Source organism: Xenopus tropicalis, chromosome 2 (assembly GCF_000004195.4).
Source record: "Xenopus tropicalis strain Nigerian chromosome 2, UCB_Xtro_10.0, whole genome shotgun sequence".
Lineage (NCBI taxonomy): Eukaryota > Metazoa > Chordata > Amphibia > Anura > Pipidae > Xenopus > Xenopus tropicalis.
In genome coordinates, this window is record NC_030678.2 from 132301868 (window position 1) to 132327620 (window position 25753).

The window sequence follows — 25753 nt, forward strand, 5'->3', positions numbered from 1 at the left end:
TTCCACCCTAAGCGTCCTTCCTGACAGCCCCCAGTCATGTGACAAACTTTCATGCCAAACGCGATTAAATGTCCCAGTTAAGAAAGGAGCGAGAGTTCCCTAACGATGAAAATGTAACTACAGTATCGCACCGTCAATGAATATAATGGAAGAACTGCCTTGTCAATGGGTAAGAGAAAAACATAAACAGCAGAAGAAGGGAATAACGTAGACTGGCGGAGAAAGTGTAGCATAATAGTAAGAGAGTAGAAGAAATAGCGCCGTGTCCGCCAGCATCCCAAGGCATGCGCAAAGTGTGCGAGAATACTGTGCAGCAGTGCGCTTCCCTGGGAAAAGGGCGCAGTGGCAAAGCTACGGATGGCAGGGGAGAAAGTCCATCAGAAGTTCCTGTGAATGGGGGGTACATTGATAAGCACAGTCCCGTGATCAGGCATAACTGCAAAGCCGGGGAAAGTCCCCTACCGAGAAGAACAAGTCAGGAGAAGTTTAGCAGAAAGTCCGATGTGCAGTTTGTAAGGGAGCTGAAGTACTCACCTGAGTGCCATGCCCCAGGAGGGGGGCTGCGGTGCCCTACCCGGACTCTTGTTGCCTGGCACACTGTGTGTATGTGATAAAAACCTCCACAGCGCTTGTTTGTGCCGCTCTCCTGCCAAGCTTTAGCTCCGCCCAGACGTATGGGGAGGGAGGAACTGTGAGATAAGCAAACGCGTTCTGAGCCTGTGCAGTTGCCGTACTCAGAGCGTACAATGGCTGCGCGCTAGAGTTTCTGGTGTGATGGAAAGTGAGTGAAATATACCCCTTTCCTTCCGTGTTCACTGATTGCAACCTGTCCTCTATCCGTATCTCATTCTGATTTGCAACCTTCACCCCTGCAGGTACATTCTGTATAGATGTTGCCTCTTTGCGCTGCATCTTTATCGCGCTTCGTCCATATTTACAGCTTCTGTTCTGCTTGTATATAAACACACACCAAGTCACACATTGCATCCCGAACTCTTCTTGCCTTTCGTCTTGCACCCCTATCCACAGCCTGGATTATACTGCGTTATAGGGATGCTTATCTTTGTTGTTTTTTTAAACTATCATTTGTACCAGAAACCCATATCCTGCTTACACCTCGGACCATTCTATACAACCTGATTTATATGTGAAACATGATGATTTTCAGCCTGTGGTTATATCTACACACTGGTTCATATCCTGTGCCCTATCTTCATCTTACTCTACTCCCTGCTCACATATTAGACCCCAATTTTCTTTCCAACATGATACCCTGTACAAATTCTGTAAATTCTGCACTACTATCCTTTTTTTGTATATACCCTATACCCCTGTCTCCATTATGCTAATACCTTGCTCCATATCCGCATCCAGCTTTGCATCTTAAATTTATATCACCATTCTGCTTTCCAATCTGTCTGTTTTATGCAGAGGTACCACCACAAATTGTCCGTGATCTTCCAATCATTTTCCACAGTCATAATGTTCAATTAGGGTTGAACCTTTTTTTGCCCATCTGCTTTGTGGAATACCCTAATTTCTTCCTTTTCCTTAGCAGGGATAGTTTGGCTGCACTAAGTTGACATGTAAGTTCCCAGTTTATATATATATTATTATTTTTTTTAATATAATCAGGAAAAATTATTTGACAATTGTGTACAACATTTTCACAAATGTTACAATTTTATTGCAGTAATCTAATTAGCCTCCTAACAAACACCAAAGATACAGAGTCAAGGCAGAGGGTACACGTTTGCAGCAGAATTATGTGGCATTAATGATAGCTGAGAAATTCCTAATTTTTCAGGTGTGATGCTGTTTGGTACACTGAATACACCGTACAAGTGACAAATGCATGGGTTATACAAGCAGCACAGGACCTGGGAAGGCAGGAGGTGGATTACAGTTTACAAGGGCTAATTACTTAGGACTACAGTACAATGGCTATAGTACAAAAGTCATATTTACTGAGAAATTGATACAGCTAATTTTTGGGGGGGACTGTATCTGTCATTAAAATTAGAAGGTTATCCTCTCCCCCCCCCTCGGAAACAACAGTAAACAATATAAGTTGGGAAACAGTTTATTAACATAACTATAAGTTAACGGCAAAATACAGCTGTCTACACATCCACCTATGTTTAGGCTGTAAATGCCTTGTTTGAATCATTGTAAGGAAACTCAATGCCTGTACCAAATGCTATATAAGTAAGTCATTGTTCAGACTGCCTGTACCAAGAACCGTAACATGCTATTTTATTTATTTCCATTCTTTCCTATCTCCTCTCTCTTCTTCCTTTTCTTTCTTTATGTTAAATAAAACTCAATAAAAACAATTAAAAAAAAAAAAAAAAAATTAGAAGGTTATAACATAAATACATATTTGGAGTTCTGTGGTCCATGGCCTAATTTCTTCCTAACTGCCACTGTTACAGAAATCTAAGCTTCAGCCTGTGCAAGTTTGCCGCCCCCTTCCCCCAAAAAGAAAAAAGTGGTCCTGGTCCTGGGATTGAAAATTTCAAGCTAAATAAGTATTATTTGGATAATTACTTTTAGATTGTGAAACAGTTCAAGTTCCCTTGCCCAATATAACCAACCTGCATAGTTAGGCATAACTGCTGAATTTTCCACCTGTTAAAACAATAAAATAGAGCAAATTGCTTAAATGCATTTACTCTGACACTTGTAGCAGCTCCAATAGTCTCTCAAATGAACTGATAATTATGATTTTGTGCAATTTTTACCAGCATGTCTAGGAATGGATAAACAGAAAAAGTGCACTGTAACACAATGGAGTGCTAGGTAGATTTAATATAGCATAATCACACTGGATAACATGTGCCTTCAAGAAGAACATAGTCACAGTCTGGAAAGTATGTTTGCATTCAGAGACTTTGTCCTAACTATTTTTTTTTGTTGCTGTCCTTAGGGCTGACTACTGGAAATCTCAGCCAAAGAAGTTCTGCACATACTGCAAGTGTTGGATTGCAGACAACAAGCCTGTATGCTAAAGCACCATTTTTCAGTTAAATTAATACAGAAGGTTATAATTTGTAGAAAAGGGAGGGATGAGTAATTATGAATAATTCTTATCTAAGCTGGGTGATGTCTTCTTTCTGTTGTGTAATTGTACCTGCATATAGATAGCCCTGGCTGTTTCACTTAGTTGCTCCTCAGTTGAGGTGCAGAATGGCCATGTAGTTTGCCAAACATTAGTTGGGACCTCCTCAGCCTGTTTAGACAGCTGCATACAAGGGCGCACATGATCATTTGTACCCACAGCACTTATACTGTGGTCATTGGGAAGAAATCCAATGTGAGTCACTACTGCCTAGTGTGATGGCCTAGTGTGATGTAGCTCTGACTGCTAAAATATAAATCTGCCAATCCTGTTTTGGCTTTACCTCACCCATCTTGCTTCATTTAGTGCCTAAAGTTGTAATTCTTTGTGAAAGCGCTGCTTTGATTTTTGGCAGTTTGACAGTGAAAATGTGGTTGATCATTAAGCTGACCAATGTATTGTTTCACTATCAAAAGCTCACAGCAGTTCGAAAATGTCTCAATATAATGTATATACTATCTTAGTATTGCTTATATAACTTTTGTATCCATATTTTAGAGTATTGAGTTTCATGAAAGAGGGAAAAATCACAAAGAAAATGTCACCAAGAAAATCAGTGAGGTATAGTTTTTATATATTACTGTTGCCTTTGCTAACAATATGTGATGACTTTTGCATCAAAATTACAATAGACACTAACCTTTTAATACCAACCTAATATTTTACTGATGGAGAACCACACAACAGCTATTTCTGTCTATTATTCATATAAATGTGTAATGATCTTTATAGATTAAGAAGAAAAGCATGGACAAGGCAAAAGAAGATGAGAAAAAATCCAAAGAATTCGCTGCCATGGAGGAAGCTGCCCTAAAAGCTTATGAAGAAGATCTTAAGAGACTTCAAGGCGACGTTCCAGGTATTTTACCTAGACTGCTGGATTTGATTTAATTCTTTCATTTAGTTAAGAGAGGAATAAAAAGAGAAACATAGGAGCTGTCACCATGTAAAAGTCTCATTATTCCAATTTTATTTATTTTGAGGTGTAACCCAGCACTTTTCCTAATAAGTAAAAGCAAAGAAAAAAATATTGTTACAGGGTACTTAATGTAAGAAACATTAGGTCAACCAGATGTACCTTTTATGTATGGCATTAGGCTCAAACCACTTGACATCTGTTCCAAGACAGTAAGCTGCTATGGTCCAAATAACTCAAACTACCCAACTAAATCTGGGTGTGTATGGCCACCTTAGCAGTGCTGGTGCTGATACCCAATAGTATAACAAAGGGAGAGTGTTAAAAAAAAAAATATGAAAAGATTAATGCACATCCCTTGGCTCATGTTTTTATTAATTTAGTCTGTGCAAGTTCATACATTTTCAGAAACTGTGTTTTTGGTTAAATTGTCAAGACACCATCCCACATCAAGGTATGGTACATTACTTTTATTTTACTAAACCTTGGAGTGTTCCCAGACCCTCTACTTTTTAATCTCTATACAGTCTTATGATCAGTTGAGCTCAGTGTTTTTGTTATCAAATTGGCCAGCCAGTGGCCACAAGAAAATTTGCACAAGTTAAGATGATAAATCTGTGTAAGTAGTTACCCAAACCATAACAAATAATTTTGAACAACGGCTTATTTTTTAACTAGGAAAACTGAATTTTAGTTTTCAATAATTTTTTTTTTTTTTTTTACAAAATGTCCTCTTTAACTAATTAGGCCTGAAGTAACCCAAATGCCAATTCAAAGGAACAGACTTTTCTTTGAAAAATATATCTCTGGAATGAATGCTTGGCTGTAGCCAATTCTGCCCCCAAGAGTAATGGTCCTAGAAATAATGTAGGTCATTTGTGTCACTATCACTTTCAAGCTGTTGTAATGCGAATGATATTCTTTTATTTACCCAAAATAGGCAAAGCTATAAAATGGTGGTAGGTTTTTGTTTACTACACACATTCTGTCTGATTTATTTTAATTAAGTTAATAATTGCAATGTTTATTAAAAGTTCCTGTAGGTCCAACAGTCCAGCAAATCAAAGCCCGGAATGAGAACAAGTGGAAGGAGATTGAAGCAATAGAAAGAGTGCATGCTAAAAAGCAATGGAAGAAAGAGATTTCTCCAGAAGGATACCCTTATTATTATAATACTTTGACTGGAGGTAATTTATTAAATACAGAAATGGCACTTTGTTTTGAAAGGCTGAGAGTTAATTCAACACCATTGGCTCAGGGACAGATTTTGGGCCATGTATCATCTGTGTTTTTTTTAGTAGCCCAAACACCTGTCAGTTCTTTTAGTGGTTGGTGGATGTTTTTTGTCCTAGCATTGTTGGGCTACTAATATAAAAAAAAAAAGCATTCACAAAACAGCATTTATATCACTCATGCTATAGACATGCAAATTACTCCTTTATATTTCTGTGGCCAAGTATGCATCCAGAACATGTTTAAGAATAGTATCTGAAGATGCACCATGGTACTTCGGTATATAAGGAAATAAGAATAAGCTGCAGCTTATTTCCCCTTTCTGCTGTTCTGAACAAGGAAGAGTTTTTACACTGTGTGCATATGTGCTTGTGTTCAGCTTTCATAATGCTTTGTGTTGTATTCCAGAATCTCGGTGGGAGGAACCAGAGGGATTCCAAGAGAAATCAGAAAAAACAGACAAGGTATTTCAGTCACAACTACAGGGTAACATATCATAAATACAGAGTAAAGCAGAATTTCTGACTTTCAGACTAATTAAGACTTGTGGTAGTTTTCAAAAGTCCCTATAGAGAGCAAGTTTACAAAATGCTATGCTATGGTGCACGGATGTAAACCGTACCCCTTGTTTCAATGACCCTTTAAAGAAGAACTAAAGAGTAACAAAAAGTAGGGTAGAAATGCTGCACATTATGTTTTGGGGTTTTGTACCAGCCTAAGGTAACCACAGCCCTTTAGCAATGAAGATATATGCCTACCAAGATATCCCCAGTAGCTCCCCATCACCTCTTCTGATTCACAGCACATGCTTTGTGCTGCTGTCAGTTACCTGAGCTTAAGGACCGACTCACGCTATATATATATAGAAACAACAACAAGAGATCCTCTGCACTCACCCATTATCAATATATATAGGACATTAAGACATTCGGTGCATTAAGCTACTAAGAAATGCCCTTCCCTTTAAGCAAAACAGGGATTGTTTGTCCATATATTGCAATATACTTCAAGCTGGCCAACTGCGTCAAAGTCATCCCTTCTGACCAGTTCCTACACTGACTTATGCGATTCATTAAGAATTCTACTGCTTCAATATACATTTAGCCAAGGGACTAAGTTTTACCTGCAACTTTCTTGCTTTCAAGGTTAAAACCCCCATATGGTTGCCCTTTTATTGGCTCCACTGGGATCACCTGACTGCAGCTGGGAAGGGTGGGAGCTACAACATGGAGCTGGCCACTGCTCCTGTATAAGCTATAGCAAAAAAAGGGAAAGTTTAAAGCACAGCACTGCAATTGCATTTATTGCATAAAAACAGACAATATAAAACACATTATAACACTGTATCCATAGACTAGCTACATCTGTTAGTGGCAATAATGTCTACATTTTTAGAAGCAAAGACAAGCTGGTGAGGGGCAGACCAAAGAGAGCACTGTAACTGGGGTTACAGCAGGCTGGAATGTAATAGTAAATCTTTGCGGACAATAACAAACAAGGGAGGGAGAAGTCCAGGAAATGGGCTGCAAACAATAGTGGGGAGAAGCAGACTTAGTAATAAAGAGATAAAAGGTTAAACTTGATTGACATGTGTTTCTTTTCAATCTAAGTTACTATGTTAAATTTCAGTTTTGGTCTCATGGAGGCAGTCTGTGGAGACCTCCAAGTTGCTGTAAAATGTATTTTTAAAATGTGTTTATTCAGCACTACATGCTATTGTCAAATAATGTATTGGGGTTTCATCTGGATTTTGTCTCTCAATTAATTACCAGACTTCTTAAAATAAAAGTGTTAGAAGATTCACATGTAATTCTTTAATCCATATTAAGTCCAAGAGCTGCCTCGGAAACGGTTTGGTTTTCCATACCGTAAGTCTACTTAAATAATTTAAACATTAAATAAACCAAGTAAGAATGATTTGCTTCCAATAAGAATTAATTATATCTTGGTTTGGATCGATTACAAGGAACTGTTTTAATTCTACATAGTAAAAGGAAATCTTGGGAAATATTAGAATTATTTACTGTGTATACTCAAATATAAGCCGATCCAAATATAACCCGAGGTACCTTATTTTACCTAAGAAAAAACACAGAGTTAAAATCTTTCAAAACTATATGTAAAACTATAGTTTATAAAGAATATAAAGTGCAATATCTAGTGCTGAATGGGACAGGTGAGGATGGTAGATGAAGATGAATTTGGGAGTGGGCAGTGGAGGGTCTGGTTGCGTGTGGCCTAATTTGCACACAAATGACAGAAGGTGGTATTCTGGAGGGACCCATGGCACCCGACTCGAGTATAAGCAGAGGGCGACTTTTTCAGCACATTTCGGGTGCTGAAAAACTAGGCTTATACTAGAGTATATACAGTAATTACAATAGAGTCTATGGGAGATGGACTTCCTGTAATTTGGAGCTTTCTGGATATAATTTGTTAAATAGTTCTAGCCATTGGAAGCTCAGATCACACATTTCTAAGGGTGGGGGAAGTGAGTTCCTTTGCATTCTTATGGGAGGGGGGAGCAGGAGAAGGGAGGGAGAAAAGAAGAGAACTGAGCAGACTCATGCCGCAAACATGAAGGAGCCCTAAAAGAGAGTCTGGTACCGAAGAAATCCTGTGTTTCTTTTGATAGAGGACTCTTTCTGTGAATGCTTATGGCTGTATTTACATAGACCTTTCTGATAAAGCTTACTTTAGTTTTTACCTTTCCTTCTCCTCTTAGTTGGTTGCTTTGGTCAGTGATAATGAAAGTCTGGATTATTATTGTCATTACTTTGTATTCTGTATCTTTCTGATCTTTACATAGTTACATAGGGTTGAAAAAAGACCAGTGTCCATCAAGTTCAACCCATCCAAGTAAACCCAGCACACCTAACCCACACCTACCAATCTATACACTCACATACATAAACTATAAATACAACCACTAGTACTAACTGTAGATATTAGTATCACAATAGCCTTGGATATTCTGATTGATCAAGAACTCATCCAGGCCCCTCTTAAAGGCATTAACAGAATCTGCCATTACCACATCACTAGGAAGGGCATTCCATAACCTCACTGCCCTCACTGTGAAAAACCACCTACGCTGCTTCAAATGGAAGCTCCTTTCCTCTAATCTAAAGGGGTGACCTCTGGTGCGTTGATTGTTTTTATGGGAAAAAAGAACATCCCCCAACTGCCTATAATCCCCTCTAATGTACTTGTACAGAGTAATCATGTCCCCTCGCAAGCGCCTCTTTTCCAGAGAAAACAACCCCAACCTCGACAGTCTCACCTCATAGTTTAAATCTTCCATCCCCTTTACCAGTTTAGTTGCACGTCTCTGCACTTTCTCCAGCTCATTAATATCCTTCTTAAGGACTGGAGCCCAAAACTGCACTGCATACTCAAGGTGAGGCCTTACCAGGGACCTATAAAGGGGCAAAATTATGTTCTCATCCCTTGAGTCAATGCCCTTTTTTATACAAGACAGCACTTTATTTGCTTTAGTAGCCACAGAATGACACTGCCTGGCATTAGACAACTTATCAACAAAAACCCCTAGATCCTTCTCCATTAAGGAAACCCCCAACACACTACCATTCAGTAGATAGTTTGCGTTTATATTATTTCTACCAAAGTGCATAACTTTGCACTTATCAACATTGAACCTCATTTTCCAGTTTGCTGCCCAGTTATCTAATTTTGTCAAATCGCTCTGCAAAGCGGCAGCATCCTGCATGGAACTTATAGTTTTGCACAATTTAGTGTCATCAGCAAAAATAGAAACAGTACTGTCTATGCCCACCTCCAGGTCATTAATAAACAAGTTAAAAAGCAAAGGCCCAAGGACTGACCCCTGCGGTACTCCACTAACCACACTGGTCCAATTAGAAAATGTTCCATTTACAACCACTCTTTGCACTCTATCCTTCAGCCAGTTCTCTATCCAATTACAAATATTATGTTCTAGGCCAATATTCCTTAATTTGATCATTAACCTTCTGTGAGGTACTGTATCAAAAGCTTTAGCAAAGTCCAAGTAGATGACATCAACTGCCATTCCAGCATCAAGGTTCCTGCTCACCTCCTCATAAAAGGCGACTAAATTAGTCTGGCAAGATCTGTTACGCATAAAACCATGCTGGCACAAACTAATAGTATTGTGAACTGCAATGTATTCAAGTACCCTATCCCTTATTACCCCTTCCAAAAGTTTTCCTACTACTGATGTCAGACTAACAGGCCTATAGTTTTCAGGCTGAGAACGGGATCCCTTTCTTTGCAGAGAGGCCACTCTTTTTGCAAAAACTGAAATTAAGGTTTATTCTTTTAGTGGACATGCATCTTAAGTGTTTTTTCATTTATACATTTTGTCGTCGTAAAAGGATGTCTTATTATACACATCGGGTATCTCTGGTTTAATCATTTTTATTACCACCCCTATTATCTATATTACAATTTTTAAGCTTTATCTTTTGATGGTAAGCAAGTCATTGACTATGGTAATGTTATGGAGGTACACCTTTTATTATAACCAGCCCAATAAACAGTTTAACATTTTGTTTTATTGCATTTGTTTTTAGGCTGGATCTAGTTCTGCTTGGGTAGAAGGTCTCTCTGAGGATGGCTACACATACTATTACAACAGTGAAACAGGAGGTAAACAGATTTTGCAGATTTTGACCTTTGGTTTTTGGTACCATTCAGATAGAATCAAGACCAGCTGGTGGACCTAAGCTAAGGCAAATAGAACAGTGTATGAGACCTACACCAAAAACTCTTAAGATGTCTACCAATGGTTGCAGTGTTTCAAGAACATACACTTTTGACAGAGTATAGGCATGAGCGACTGAAAGTAGAGTTAAATTGGCAGTAGACATATCATAATAATGGAAAATCTTAATTCATCCTGGATTACACAGGTCTACTAGCATAAGAGCATATCTAATCCTTAAATGTTTGTATGTCTGCATATTCATTAATAGGAACTAGATCTACATGTTTTTTTTTAATAATGTCCCATTAATGGAGTTTTTTATTCTATTTAGAATCTAGCTGGGAGAAACCAGAGAACTTTGTTTCAAACTTACCAGCTGAGGAAACCGAGAAAGAGGCTGCAAACACTGAAGAGTCTGAAGCAAAAGAGGTTGGAGATACACAGTCAGCTACAGAGACTTCAGCAGAGGACCAAGAAAACTCTGAACCTGCTGTTAGTCAAACACCCAAAATACATTTTAGGGTAAGAACCTTATGTAGTGAGTATGATAAAGTATAATTTTGATGTGCTTTTTCAAGTGAGACAAAAATTGATGTTGTCCAATACTTCTTACAGCTAACTCTTTAAAAATAGAAAGTATTTGCCCTGTTACATAGTTACTTGTTGACCGAATTTGCCATAACCACAGAAACTGAAACTACTCCCTTTTAGTTATTGGCTGTGATAGAGATAGATAATTAGATTACCAGACTACAAATAAAGTCCATTATGCAGGAGGGGTCATTTGCACTCTAGTAATCGAATGATCTACCTTGCAAGGACCAAACATCAAGTAATTTAAATTTACCTGTTTCCCTGATTAGTTTAAAAAGTAACAAAAACCATAGTTTTGTTGTGATTAAAACAGTTGGCAAAAATTATGTTCAGCACAAGCCCTATTTAAATGCTTTCCTTGCCAGATTAATACTTAGAACTGTGCATTCCTGATCACTGCTTCATATCTACCCTTGCAGAGTAAAATTGAAACACAAATAGAAAGTGATGAAGAGGCAGAGGTATCAAAACCAGAATCAAAACAAGAAGCTGTTGAAGAACAACCCAAACCAGAAATTCCCAAAAAAGTGCCCAGAAAACCAAATGCTTATGGAGCCTGGGAGGTGATCAAAGAGGAGGAGGATCCTTAGTAAGTAGCATTGTTCTTTATTTATAAAACATTTATACCTAATTTTATTAGATTGGTTTGGAAAAATATAGTGATTAAAATTCTCTTCAGCTTATTATACGATTTGGATGAGCTAAAATTAAATAAAACGTTATAACGTTAAACATTATAACAACTGATATGCAAACATATAGGTGCTTAAGGCATGGGGGACTGGGGTGGATGGGGATAATGAACATTCTCTGCAAAGGTTGTGTAATAAGTCTGTACAGGTATGGGACCTGTTATCCAGAATGCCTTAATTTGGATCTCCATAACTTAAGTCTGCTAAAAATCTTAAATATTGAATGAATATTAAGGATTAATTCTATCTTAGTTGGGATCAAGTACAAGGTTCTGTTTTATTATTACAGAGAAAAAGGAAATCATTTTATAAAATCAAAATTATTTGCTTGTAATAGAGTCTATGGGATAAGGGATCCCATACCTTTACAGGTATGGGACCTGTTATCCAGAATGCTCGGGACTTGGGGTTTTCCAGATAAGGGATCTTTCTGTAATTTGGATCTCCATAACTTAAGTCTACTAAAAATCATTTAAATGTTGAATAAACCCAATAGTATTGTTTTGCCCCCAATAAGGATTAATTATATAATAGTTGGGATCAAGTACAGGTACTGTTTTATTATTACAGAATCAATGAGATGAATTTTAATGTTTAAATGAATCCTTTAAATGTAAAACTAGTACTATAGTACAATGCTTTTTTTCCTTTTTCCTGACCTGTGTTTTGCTGTTTTTACTGTTTTTGCTGATTTACTGTTTTTAAGAGGAACAGGATAAAGGCATGGATGAATGCTTTAGTAATGTGGCTTGAGAGAGAGAGAAAGGAACATATGTGTATCTTATGGAGGGAAAACATTGTTATATGAGTCAGAACTTGAAGTTCAGAGAATATAAACAGATAGATACAACTTTCAATAGCAATTACATTTCCAAATGTAAAATTATTGAAAATTGGGGGGATGTGGCGTGTTCCTATGTCACATGCATGCACATAATGAGCAAGCTCAGGCACTTCCTCATTGTGCAAGTGTTTGCTCTAACTTGTCTGCCTTCACTGGGAACTCCCTCTTGGTGTGGGCTAGCAGGGTGCTCACAAAGGTGGTTTTTGTAAAAAAAATACTATTGTTTCCTCCATCTGGAGTGCAGGATATATTGGCCCAGACCTCCAGGGGGACAACAAAATAAAATATGATTGGTGCCCTTTAATTAATGTATGCTGATAACCTTTTATGGAGTTCCCTTTTAATATGATTAGAGAAGAAAAGGGAATTGTCAAAAATGACTTTAAGGCAGCATTCTGAAACAGCTGAATTCATGACAAATTCCTTCAATTGTGAAAGTGGGACATAAAGCCAGCTCTAGCTTGTTCAGTTTTGTTTTTATTAGCTGTTTGAGATAATATTGATGCATTCAGGAGGAGATAGCTATGGCAGCGATCTGGGCCTGAAAAACGGTGGTTGGGTTGTAAATATATCTGAATACGTTCTACATGCAAGTGATATTTAAATCCAAACTGATGAATGCTTTCTCAATACTTCCATCTAGTGCAAACGTTGATTTAGAGCTTCCAAATGTGGAGTATGACATTCCTGCAGTGCCTATACCAGACCTACAGCACGAGCCAAAAATAAAGTTCAAGGAGAAATCAATCACTTCCCTTGAAAGTTCAGTCGGAGGGGAATCTTTCTTCAAGAAAAGGAAGCTGGAAAATGGCAAATCCCGAAACATACGCCAGAGAGCTAGTGATCAGTAAAGGACCTTGACCCAATTTAAATACACATTTTTAAACAGATTTTGCAAGCAGATTGTTTTCTAGGAAAGCTTTGCTTGGTTTGACATAATAAATATTTTACTTTTATTTCAGATGTGTGTTTTGTTGCTGTAAATACAGACTAGGTGACCGCAGAACTACTGAGTTGATTCTTTGCTGTATTGCACAAAATGATGATGAATCTGAGAAAGGCAATAAGACATGAAATGTGGTCCAATAGCCTGTTCTTAGCAACTTTTCAATTGGTCTTTATTTTTTAATAGTTTCCAAATCATTTACCTTCCTCTACTGACCCTGACAGCCAAAAAACTACTATTGCTCTCTGAGGCTACAATTTTATTGTTACTTTTTATTAATAAATAAATTTAATAATAAAAAAGGAGCAATTGTAAACTGTCTCTACATCAACCAACTGTCTCTACATCAACTAAAAGTTAAGCATAGGTTTCTAAATTATGGTGCGTTTGCTAAACAGTTTAAAGGACATGGAAAGGCAAAGTCACTTGGGGTGCCAAAATGTTAGCCACCCCCAAGTTACTTAAATCGCCTACCTTTTACCCCGGGCTGGTGCCCCTGTTTGGAGAGGACAGCACCAGCCCGGGGAACCTGCAGCGCCTCCTGCTTCGCTCGCGCGTGCATGCGCAGTAGAGTGAAAAAGCCGAACTTTAACAGAGAAGTCGGCTTTTCACTCTACTGCACATGCGCCTATCTCATAGTCGCAGCTAAATGAAGCAGGAAGGAGGAAGCGCATTGCTACAGGTACCCCGGGCTGGTGCTGTTTTCTCCTAACGGGCACCAGCCCAGGGTACAAGGTAAGCAATTAAAGTCACTTGGGAGTGCCTAACATTTTGGCACCCCCAAGTGACTTAGCCTTTCCTTGTCCTTTAATACTTCATATAAAGCATTCTATCAAACCAGTGTGCAAGTTTACTTGCATAAATGAAAAGACAGTTGTAGTCTTTATACAAGTCTGTCAGCCCTGCATACAGAACTTTAGGGTAAAGACACATGGAGCTACTAGTAGCACCTGCTTGTCACGGCTACAAAAATAGACAATCATTTATGGATACTTGTCTATACAGGTGTTTTAGCAGAGGCAAATCTAAGTATTATCTATGGCAGGATATTTTCTGGCATTTTGTAGCAGTGACAGGTAGCTATTACTAAGTAGCTCTGTGTGTCTTTACCCTTTTACAAAGCATGGACCACTCTCTCTGAGTACTGATAAGTTGATGAATGTTAAAAGCCATTATTTGTACACAAAAAGTAGAAACATGGCAAGTGTTTAGTTTGCCTTTAAAAATATTTTATTACAAATAATGAGCTGTTAGTACTGCACACCAAAAATGTTAGCTCACGTGCCATGTGATGTGGTACTGCCAACTCATTTTTGTAAAAAGAATCTTTTTAAAGGCAAACTAAGCACTGGCAATCTTTTTGTGTACAAATAATGGCTTTTTCTTCCTCTTTTTGTGTACCAAACTTGTTTGCTTTATTTATAATGCTGATAAATCAACCCCATAGTTTTACATCCAAATTCTACTTCCCTGCTAGAAGTATTTCTAGGTGACCGACATGTGGTGAATGGTCAGACTACTCTGAGCAAATATTTCAAATCCCTGACCAAAGGCAACAGGTCACCGGAGGCAAAGTCAAGATCTGGTCCTTTTGAGTGTATTGAGATGAGGGAAAATTATGTCTTCATCCCTTGAGTCAATGCCCTTTTTTATACAAGACAGCACTTTATTTGCTGTAGTAGCCACATGACACTGCCTGGAATTAGACAACTTGTTATCTACAAAAACCCCTAGATCCTTCTCCATTAAGGATACCTCTAATCATTACCATTTAATGTATAACTTGCATTTTTATTATTTCTACTAAAATGCATAACTTGCACTTGTCAACATTGAACCTCATTTTCCAGTTTGCTGCCCAGTTTTCCAATTTAATCAAATCGCTCTGCAAAGTGGCAGCATCCTGCATGGAACTTATAGTTTTGCACAATTTAGTATCATCAGCAAAAATAGAAACAGTACTGTCTATGCCCACCTCCAGGTCATTAATAAACAAGATGCCCCTATAACTGATGCAAATTAATATTGCTTACTGATCACTTTCGAACACTATAAATGAAATGGGAGCACTTTTTTGTGGGCAACATCTCTGGTGATATGTCATTTCCATGCCATGTCATTTCACTTTGGGGCATTTCCTGAGGGGTCATTTTAGTTTGCCCAGGGAAACTATATATCATTTTTTTCAGGACAATCTGGGCTTTCTAATGTTTTCTATATTTCTGTGTAATTCCACTTCTGTAACAAGATTTAAGGGTCTAAATACCGTCTTCTCTAGCCCCTACTCATTACTGGTCAGCAGCAATCCGGCCCCCACACCAACTTGCCCTGTTGGGCCCGTCCAACCCTGTACCCCAATATCCCAGTTTGGGTGCCAGTGTGCATGTGCTGCTTGCTGATCACCAAGATGGCTGCTGGGAACAGGTGGGGGCCAACGCTATCAAGCAGCTCTGCAGTTCTGGACATGCTATGGGGGCGCAGATAAGTTGGGCCAAATGTCAGTGAAGTGATTAAAGAGGGGGCACTGCTGCTAAAACTAAAAATTTGCCTGGGAGGCTTTACTTTTCCTTTTAATAAAAATGTATACAATATATTCACACAAAATGTTTTATTTAAAGGTAATAGTGCTAAATAGATAAATATTGGGCTGTACATTATGAACCAAATAAGGTTGCTTTAAGAAAACTTGCCATAAGGCTGACATTCTACAGAACCAAATTAATCAATGGTAACAGGTTCAAACTGGACTTCCAAAAAGGCCCTGGCATTTTATATACACAGATGCCCAAACAGCCTTCACAGGCCCAACCTCACTCTCACCCTTCTTTCTAACAAACCTAATGTGCTTAAGCAGGACAGATGACCTGTATAACTGATAACAGTATTACAATCATTAAAATGTATGGTCTGGACTGAGATTCAAAATAGGCCCTGGCTTTCCAAGTACAGCCCCCCGCAGGCCCAATACTGACTGTCTATGCTATGACATCTTACAGCACTCCCTTTGCAGACACATTTACTAGAAAACAAATGGCCTCCCATAAGTACTGTGTATAATGAAAATATAAATTAAACACGTATGTCATCTACACTTTGATCTACCTTTATTACTCGGTGGGATACATCTGAGTCTGGGTGCCAAGGCCATATCCTCTCATAGCCATAACCTAAAATGGGATTTTGTTGACTTCAAGAAAAATGATTTGGTGACTTGAAACAAAATCTTGCATTTTTAATTTCTGTAGGGAATAAAAGGGGTCTCAGTGCTCTGAACTGGGCAGTGTTATAACAACAGCCAAAGCATTAGACCATCCATAAGTCATATGTCAGCTGCAACTCTGCTAGGGAAAGTAACAAAATAACTAAGAGGCACTTCTATTTGAATTTACATAAACTAGGCAGAAACTTCATTAGAGATATTATGCTTGAGTCTGGGCATTTTAAAACCCAATAATGGCTTGGATCATGTTGCCCCTGATTACATGGAGTTAATCAAGAGGTCTCATAACCAACTACTATATAATAAGATTCAGTTTTATCACAGACTTAAGCAAGGCAAAAGCAGCTGCCCAATGTGGGGGGTTGTGCACCATTACAATGCTCTCTTGTGGCTAAGCAGGGCCGCCAATGCATTCTGCACTCAGCTCTATGTTAAACTGAGCGTGAAGTCACTGGATTCACAAACTCCAATCATGGAGAACGTTTGATTAACTGCTTTCTTTAATTTTTAACAGGTTCAATTTTTTTCTTTTGTTATTGTTACCTCCTAGCAACATGCCCAGATATAGGCAAACAGACAGCTCCTTTCCCATATTTGAGATCAACATTTCTTTTAGTTGATGCACCCCTGGATGCAGATAAATAACAAAGGTAGGCATTAAAGGGATACTAGCCTCCCAAAATACCATCATTTTTGTTTTGCATGATGATAAACTAGCTCAGTGCAGGTTTTTGTTACCTTTTTAGTTTTCCCATGTTTTTTGTTTTACCTTTTGTTCTTTTTTGCTAGCTTTCATGTCTTATCAGTTATGGGCTTTAACGGGGTTGTTTACCTTTAAATTAACTTTTAATAGCATGCAAAGAGTGATATTCTGAGCCAATTTGCAACTGGTTTCCAATTTTTTTTATAATTTGTGTTTTTTTTAATTATGTAGCTTTTTGATCAACAGCTCTCCAGTTTGAATGAGAGAGTAGAACATGAGAGGAGGGGTCTGAATAGAAAGATGACAATAAAATTATAGCCTAACAAAGCAATAGTTTTTTGGCTGCCACAGCCAGTAAAAGAGCTAGAAAGAGGCAGAAGGAGAAGGCAAATAATTCAAAAACTATAAAAAGAAAAATGAAGGCTAAATGAAAGTAAACCTGAGAAATGGCCATTCTACAACAAACTAAGCATTAATTTAAAGGTGAACTACCCCTTTCATAGCTATATCATTACTTCATTATATCTGCCAACATAACCTTACCTAATTTAGGTGCCTACATAAACCAACTTTCAGGAAGAGATAAAACATTTCTGCATCTCTCATAGAAAGCTGTGCTCATCTGTGTTCAATCTGTGTTTTTTTTTATTAATACAAACTCTCACTAGCAGGCTTAGCATTTCCTCACAGAAATGCACTGCGGCTGTGTAGCTGGTTGTTACAGATTTTGCTATTTTAGCCCTTATTATAGGAATAGGGGATGCCACCAGTACAAAAGTATTTAAAAGGCCCTATTACTGTGCAACTCTGAGGTTTATAGTGAGTGAGTGAATTGTGAGTGCAAATGAATCTCCGCCAGTTGTTCCATAGCTCAATAGGTTAATAAAACAGTGTGCATATTTCAAGTGGCTAGCAACAGTATTTCAGGAAATCCAGCCAATTTGCTTCATTGTTACTGCCTTACATTATAAAAGGCACTTGCTTTAGTCAGTATAGAAATGGTGCCCAGTGTTTATGTGCTGTACCTGAGGTCTAGGTCTCTATTTGTAGCAGTGATCAAAATACATTGGATTTTCTTGGGGCTCATTTAAGTGATGAAAGACGACTATGGCAAAAATATATTTTTGGTACAAGCACTGCTTTTGTGTGATATTTACATACAAGGCTGCTGCAAGCAATATGAAATGACCAGCAGCAATCCAATGCATTTAATTGGCTTTTCCAGTAGCAGCGCTCGAAGGTATTTATATGTTGTGATTTTGTCTCACTGACACGTAATGCTATCCGCATGCATCATCAGCCTTTTCTGTCTGGGAGCAGACTCAAGTTACATAATTAATAATGTAGATACATGGACTGGTAACAAATTTGCAGCATTTCTTTTTTGTAAAATGTCTTCAGTACAGTGATTAAACATGGTAAATACTTACCCCAGATATTCCTGAAGCTGTACATTACAGTCTAAACAATGAAGGTAGAACTGCTTCTCTATCAATCAGTGGTCAGATTGTAAAATATCTAATAATTCCAAAGGATGTATAGCTCTCAGAGGGGATTATTAAGCTTCCTGGCTTTTTCCTAGTTTTTATATTTACTGTGGAAATATGTTATTAATTCAATTTTACTTGAGGCAAGCATTTGTGACTCCTTTTATAACAAATGTAACCTAACAAATTACAGTTCACCATTTCCAAGTGTGTGGGGGCCAGTTCCAGACTGGGATTCAAAATGGGCCCTGGCATTTCAAGTACACAGAGGCCCAAACAGCCCCCACCTGCCCAATAAATAGTGACTGTATTTCACTGCTATTTTCAGCTCTAATTATTGCATTTTTATATTGTAGGAAGCAACTGCTGGTATATGTCCCAGTGACATCTAAAGATGCCAAATAAAGCCCAGGAGGTAAATCATGCACTTCCTTCACTTTGAAAATTTCTCTCCCTGTATTTTCTTGCTGCAAATGCCTATTCATGTCTGTTTTAGAGACAGTACCCCTTTTCAACACGAGCTCAATGAATAGGGCTTGAGCTGAACGTTTGTCTACTGTTTTAATTAAAAATATCTATGATTTTTGTTATTTCTAACACTAAACAAGGATATGAAGCCAGTTTCACTTTAGCACTACCTGTCACTTTCTGATCCCAGAGAATTTCAAAGGGGTTGATAAAACGAATTACCAGACCACTGAGAAGCCCCTGATAATGAGCTATTCAAAGGTTGCTGCTTAGAGAAGGGAGGGGTTTGCTTGTGCATAGGTAGATAAGGACCTCTGGACAAATTGCCCTGTTTATAAAGAAAGGGAGGGGAAGAGTTTAGTGAAAAACAGCTCAACTTTCAAATTAGTGCTTTATAATGGCAAAAAATAGGAAAATATGCATTTTTAAAATTAAAACAATAGGCAGAAGTCCTTTAGTCCATTGTGTTCATTGTTAGAAAAGGTATTTTAGGTGTATAATTTCCCTTTAACTGCATTCTCTTTACACTAATAGTCAATTGTATGCATGGAAAATGATGTGTAGTTTTTATGTCTATCTCCTGTTGTTACTGCTGGAGGGGGTTATTGCATTATAACAGAATAACCTATTATTATATGTACAGGTTTGGAACCTGTTATCCAAAATGCTTTGGATAAAGGATTTTTCTGTTATTTGGATCTCCATAACTTAATTCTACCCCCAAAAAATTTAAACGTTAGATATACCAAATATGGATTCATGCAGCTTAGTGACGAGGTACTATTTTATTATTACAGAGAAAAAGCAATCATTTTTTTAAATTAGAATTATTTGCTTAAAATGGAGTCTATGGGAGATGGCCTTCCCATAATTTGGAGTTTTCTGGATAACAAGTTTCCAGATAAGGTATCCCATACCTGTACGAAAATATCTCCTGAAATAATGATATTTGGTTCCAATAGGATGCTGTAATTAATCTCAAGTCCGTTAAAGAACTTGGCAACCAGCTTGGATTTGAGTGGACTATAGTTGCCAGTGAACTTGGATTCAGCCGACCAGAAATTAGAAAATTCCATATGGCATCTGTGGAAAAGAAACTTCAAGCTCAGAAAATGTTGGAATGCTGGTAATAACATTTTGTTGGTATTACTTTGTTGATTAGCTGCAGGCAAGTAACAGGCTAATGGCTGCATCTGTAGAATATGCTGCTGAAACTGTGGGATTTGGTTAATACACAAACAGTGCAAGGTGGACTTTGAATAAACAAAAAAGAAATAGTGCCAGGTGGCCTGCTATTGAATCTTTAATGCCTATCAAACTCTAACAAAAGGTAGTACAGTTATCCAGAATGCTTGGGATCTGGGGTTTTCCGGATAAGGGATCTTTACGTAATTTGGATCTCCATAACTTAAATCTGCTAAAAATGATTTAAATATTAATTAAACCCCATAGGCTTGTTTTGCCTCCAATAAGGATTAATTATATCTTAGTTTGGACCAAGTACAAGGTACTGTTTTTATAAAAAAGGAAATCATTTTATAAAATTAAAATTATTTGCTTATAATGGAGTCTATGGGAAATGGCCTTTCCGTAATTTGGAACTTTCTGGATAACAGGTTTCTGGATAAGGGATCCCATACCTGTACTTTCCAGGACTATCCCACTGAAGGAGTCCACAGATACTGCTATACACAAACGAGTCCCTAATGTCTATTTATATGTTTGTTCCTCCTTCTTCATCCTCTCAACCTTCTTTCTAACAAACCTAAAGTACCGGGGGGAGGGGGGGTTAAAGTGCATGGATAGATGACCTCAATAAATGATAAAAGCATCCCAATCAAACCAGACACTATTTATCACCCTGATTTTATCCTTCAGTTGTTAACAAATGTATGGCCAGGCCTGGACTAGGATTGAGAATAGACCCTGGCATTGGTACACAGAGGCCAAACAATCCCCCCACCAGCCCAATAAATAGTGACCGTCTATGGCATCTTACAGCAGCCCCTCTGGCATTTGCCAGAATCCACAAATTGCCAGTCTGGGCCTGGGCATGGCTGTTACATTTTTGTAACATACTTTAAGTTTAGAAAAACATTATAAGTATAAAACAATTTAGCCTTTCAATTAAGATACTCTCTGGCTCACTGCAGCAAGCAGAATACTAAAGAGCAACTAAAACCTTACATTCATGCAGGCTTCATTTGTTAGTCGTGATGTGCTATTTTTGGCAAGGACGGAATTAAAATTTACCCCTCTGATCTCCCGCACTTCACCCTATGGGTAGTGCAGAGTCAACCACCTTCTCCAGGAAGAAGTAGAAAAGCAATTACATAGTACTGTGATCCACATGCAGGTCATTAGTTAATCCACTCAAGGCCTGTGATTTCACTGGTGGGAGAAGGCTTAAGCTGGCCATACACGCACCGATAATATCGTACGAAACCTCATTTTGTATGATATTTGGTGTGTGTATGGCAAGTCGGCAAGATCGGGCACCATAGAAGGCACCTGAACAAAATCTGCTGTCAGGGCTGAATCGGCAGAAGGAGGTAGAAATCCTATTGTTTCTACCTCCTTATCTGCCGTTTCAACCCTGAAGGTTAGTGGCGGATCTGACGATCTTTCGTGTGACCACCTTTACTTTTCTGGAGATGATTGTTATTCTGCTAGTAGTTACCTTCCAGGTGCTTTCAATCTTGTTACCCCCCTCCTTAAGTGGGGGAGCAGAGTCAATGATAAGTGCTGGAATACTTGTACAGTTGGTCTTTGGAAATATACAACTCTGTCCACAGAAATGTATTTGGGTCTCAACCACTCTTTTCAGACAAGACAATGAATAACATAGAGGCCTTTAAGCCACTTATCCCCACTCATTGGTTACACACTACTCCTAACAGAAGGAAACCCTAGTTTCAAGTGGTCACATATGAATTTATACTGCTGGAATACACAAAGAGGCAAATTTATTAACACTAGAGACTAACATCACTGGTGATGTTGCCCATAGCAAAATCAGTAATTCATCTACAAGTTAGTTAATAAATACGCTCCAAAGTATTAGAAACTGAAAGATACTGAAAGATAAAGTATACAACCAATAGGGCTGCTGTGAGATGCCATAGACAGTCACTATTTATTGGGCTGTTTGGGCCTCTGTGTCCTAGAAATGCCAGGGCCTATTTTGAATGCCAGTCCAGGCCTGGTTGCAGTGTAGCACTTTAGTTAGCAGCCAGACATGGTACTAACTGAGCATCCACTGAGAACTTTTCTGTGTAGTTCCTCCACACTTTGTACATCTGAAAGTGTTCCTTACTGAATATGCCCAAGGAAGTTTTACATCCGAATATGGTTTTAGCCTACAAATGTGTTATATTATGTCATAATGCCATAATCTGGCATTATTTTTGCTTTTACATCAAAAAAAAGAAAAATGTCAAAAAAAAGAAAAATGCCATTTGGGCATTTGAGAAGATCTCCAGCACTAATTTGTATACTATTCCTCTGAAACAACCTATTTGGATAATGGTACCTATAAACAGACTGATACTGGCAGTAGGTTTAAGGTCCCCATACACGGGCCGACTATAGCTGCCGATATCGGTCCCTTGGACCGATTCGGCAGCTAATCGGCCCGTGTATGGGCAGAACAGAGCAGCCTGGCCGACCGATATCTGGCCTGAAATTGGCCAGATCTCGATCGGGCAGGTTAGAAAATCCAGTCGGATCGGGGACCGCATCGGCTCCATAACCACAAATGTAATCCATAACCACAAATGTAATCGGCTCCATAACCACAAATGTAATCCGATCGTTTGGCCACAGGGCCAAACGATCGGATTATTTTTTTTTAAACTTTCTTGCTACCCGATATCGCCCCCCCATAGGACATCGCCAAGCGAGCGGATCTTATAGTGTATGGGCACCTTAAGGCTTGAGTCTTGTCTTCAATCAAAATGAAACAGAATCCAGTTAGGAAGAAGCCTTCTGTGGTTGTGCCTGCTCTCGGTGGGCATTTGGATTTAAAATGGCTGTGTGGTGTGTTCAGCACAGTACTGCATGGACTAATTGGATCCATATGGTCTTACTGATTGATAGGTACAGTGATGGAGATGAATGCTGAGAGCAGGCAAAACAGATTTGAATCCCTTTGTTATCCTGTGCTTCATTGCATTCCTGCAAGCGCACAATTATAAAGCTCAATGGGGCCAGTTATTCCATGCTCCACCAAATGCACCACACTGCAGTTGCACAAATGCGCACAGGTATGTAGCATTAGTGCTAAGAATGTGGTAATATCATTTTTAAAGCTTTCAGAATAGTTGGACAATTATACTTACCACTAACTTTCTGTGGCTGCAGGTATGAGAAAGCATGGAACAAATTAAACAAGACAAAGATCCTGCAAGATGCCCTAGAACGTGCAGGCAGAAAGGACCTGGCCGATAAACTGCGCTGTCTGCACTGGGGGCATCAAAAGCTGAGCAGTCGCGTGGAGCTTCCTTCTGCTTTTCCATTCCTCATTACAGTGCACAAGACCATTAATAATAAGGAGGGTCTGAAGAAAATCAATGAGCTTAGCCGCAAGTACACTTAATAGTGGCCAGACAGAAAGGTTTCCTTAAAGCTACTGCTCAGTTCTTATTTTAGATATTAGCATAGAGAGTCAGCAAGGCCTTCGTCTCCAGCAAGAGGAAGATAATTATAGCACAAGGCCAACTTGTTCAGCTACTAAACCAAATAAAACAATATTTAAAAATGCAAAAAAAAAAATTATATATATAGATATATTTATGTAATTATGATTATATAGGTTTTGTCAGATTGTTGGATACAAAGCAGAACCACCTGAAATCTGGATTAATATCAAACCTGTAATACAGGTACACTTCCCTTGTTATAATTACTTTACTAAAGTTAATTACAGTTGCTAAGGTCTGTAAAGATAATATGACATGCAAAACCCTCAAACATGACTAACACTGCTGCTGCTGCTCAACACTGTGCTCTTGATTTGATTCTGATCCGAAACTCAATGCATGGTGTCTGTAGGTTCCCAACAAGCTTGTGTGTTCATTTTCCTACTGCTTTGGTTTCTATAAATATACTTATTGGGTAAATGGCTCCTGCTTAATCTAACAGCAGTGTATGCGTTATCCTTATTAACATGAAGTGCCAACATATTCTGCGCAATATAAGGGTGTAACAACTAACACAACTTTACATAGAAATACTAATACAGTTATCAACCCTCTGGACAGGGACCGATGTGAATAATTCTAGCCAATTGCAGTGCAATACATTACATTCCTTCAAAACAATGATACTGGTCCATGCTGACACCCCTTCCCTAGTGTTTATGTTCTCTCCCACCCTCTCCTTCACTGCCCACACTTTTTCTCCAGCTCAGTGAATGGGCACTCATAGCGAATAACATGAAATAAATAAGTTCAGGGTGATTCCAGAAACCCATGTTTGCAAGGAAGCTGAGTGATGTAGGCTTTCCAAAGATATTTGATATTTTTAGATGGCAATATTTTATCTAAGGAGTGTGCAGAGAATACAAACATTTTTGTAATATTTAAAAGGAAGCTTTCGAACCAAAATTTGTTAAAGAGCACCACACAACATAGAAACCCCTAACATACCCATCAGTGTAATCTGTTTGTGTAAAAGTATTAATAAATACAATTTTTATATGCTGAAATCCAGCTGCAAAACAGTTCCTCTGTCTCTGTATCATTTGAAATCCTAAAACACTGATGTTACAAATTGTAACAACTTCACAGTTTACAGACAACATGCAGGAACTACATAAGCCACATTGCATTACACTGTGATGTTCCTTTCCTTATCAATATTACGTACAGAGTATTATGGGATTTGGAGAATGCAAGCGGAGGACAGTTTCTTTCTTCAGTCTCAAAGTAGATACCCAGATCAACAGGAGGCTAGGCTTAGGTAACTATTCCAAACCATATTATTACATTAAAAATCATGAAAAGACTGCATATTGTTTAACTGATGATGTATTGCAAAGTTACTTTTTAAAAAGCTGTGTTTGTTTGGTGTTTGGGTGGAGTTCCCCTTTAACTTTTCACTTTCCCTTCCTTCTCGTCGCCATCAGAGAAATCGACACATATACAAAATGCCTTACTGAATTGATTGAATCTACCTATGATCGTTTTATAGCAGTTGTACGTTTTGGACTGTATAAGCAACATGTATTAGAAACCTGTAATGTTATGTTAGCAGCATCTAGCCTTCAAATCATGTTGTAAAAAAAAAAAAAACCTCTAAATAGTGGCAGCCACTAAGTAAGATCTTGTATGTGCACCATGGTCTATAGTTGTGGTCTGTTGGTTCCCATCAAAAGAGCTTCTGGTAAATCATGATGAGTCTTTCAGAGCCTGCCCAAAGCAGACAGGTGAATTTAGTAGATGGTTGGAGCAGGTAAGCAATACTTGTATAGGCGATGATTTATGAAAAACAGGAATGATAACCGTCATTACACAAAACCACAAAAACATGAGTTAAATGAGTTTTGATGCTTTAAGTGCTTTCTATGGACACTAATATATCTATCTCTCTATATTTACGTATATATATCTATATATATCTATATTACATATACATACATACTATGGCCAACTTTCTATTGTTCTGTTCTTGTGTGCTGACAGCCCAAACATTAAGAACAGGAGGAACAGGAGAAACAGTGGCTCCCTTACTTCATCATCTGCCATAAATCACACACTGACTGATATGGTGCACTGGCAGGTGAAATTTTTTTTTTCAGCATGTCTGATCTGTAAACTAGC

The 25753-nt window shown here is 38.3% G+C and overlaps 3 protein-coding genes across 8 annotated transcripts in view; 2 read left to right on the top strand and 1 right to left on the bottom strand.

The window, feature by feature from the left end:
- elf1 (E74 like ETS transcription factor 1) overlaps positions 1-625 on the bottom strand; it is a 64396-nt gene extending 63771 nt beyond the window's left edge. Inside the window, exon 1 of the mRNA XM_012957328.3 lies at positions 535-625. The gene's annotated coding sequence lies outside the window, so the exon portion shown is untranslated. The remainder of the gene's footprint in view (positions 1-534) is intronic.
- Positions 47-13114, top strand: wbp4 (WW domain binding protein 4). Of its 6 annotated transcripts, none has more exons than XM_012957175.1 (11): positions 47-169; positions 1556-1586; positions 2930-3002; positions 3620-3682; positions 3854-3980; positions 5072-5224; positions 5679-5734; positions 9845-9920; positions 10310-10500; positions 10992-11161; positions 12752-13069. In XM_012957175.1, coding segments are annotated over exons 2-11 (1119 nt in total). In that variant the 5' UTR covers positions 47-169; positions 1556-1584; the 3' UTR covers positions 12960-13069.
- Positions 13115-15660: 2546 nt separating this feature from the next.
- LOC100485833 lies at positions 15661-24654 on the top strand. The gene is made up of 4 exons (XM_002938042.5): positions 15661-16924; positions 18821-18879; positions 19895-20058; positions 23295-24654. Exons 2-4 carry the CDS (start codon positions 18859-18861, stop codon positions 23527-23529), a joined length of 420 nt encoding a protein of 139 aa, XP_002938088.1. The 5' UTR covers positions 15661-16924; positions 18821-18858; the 3' UTR covers positions 23530-24654.
- The last annotated feature ends 1099 nt before the right edge of the window (positions 24655-25753 follow it).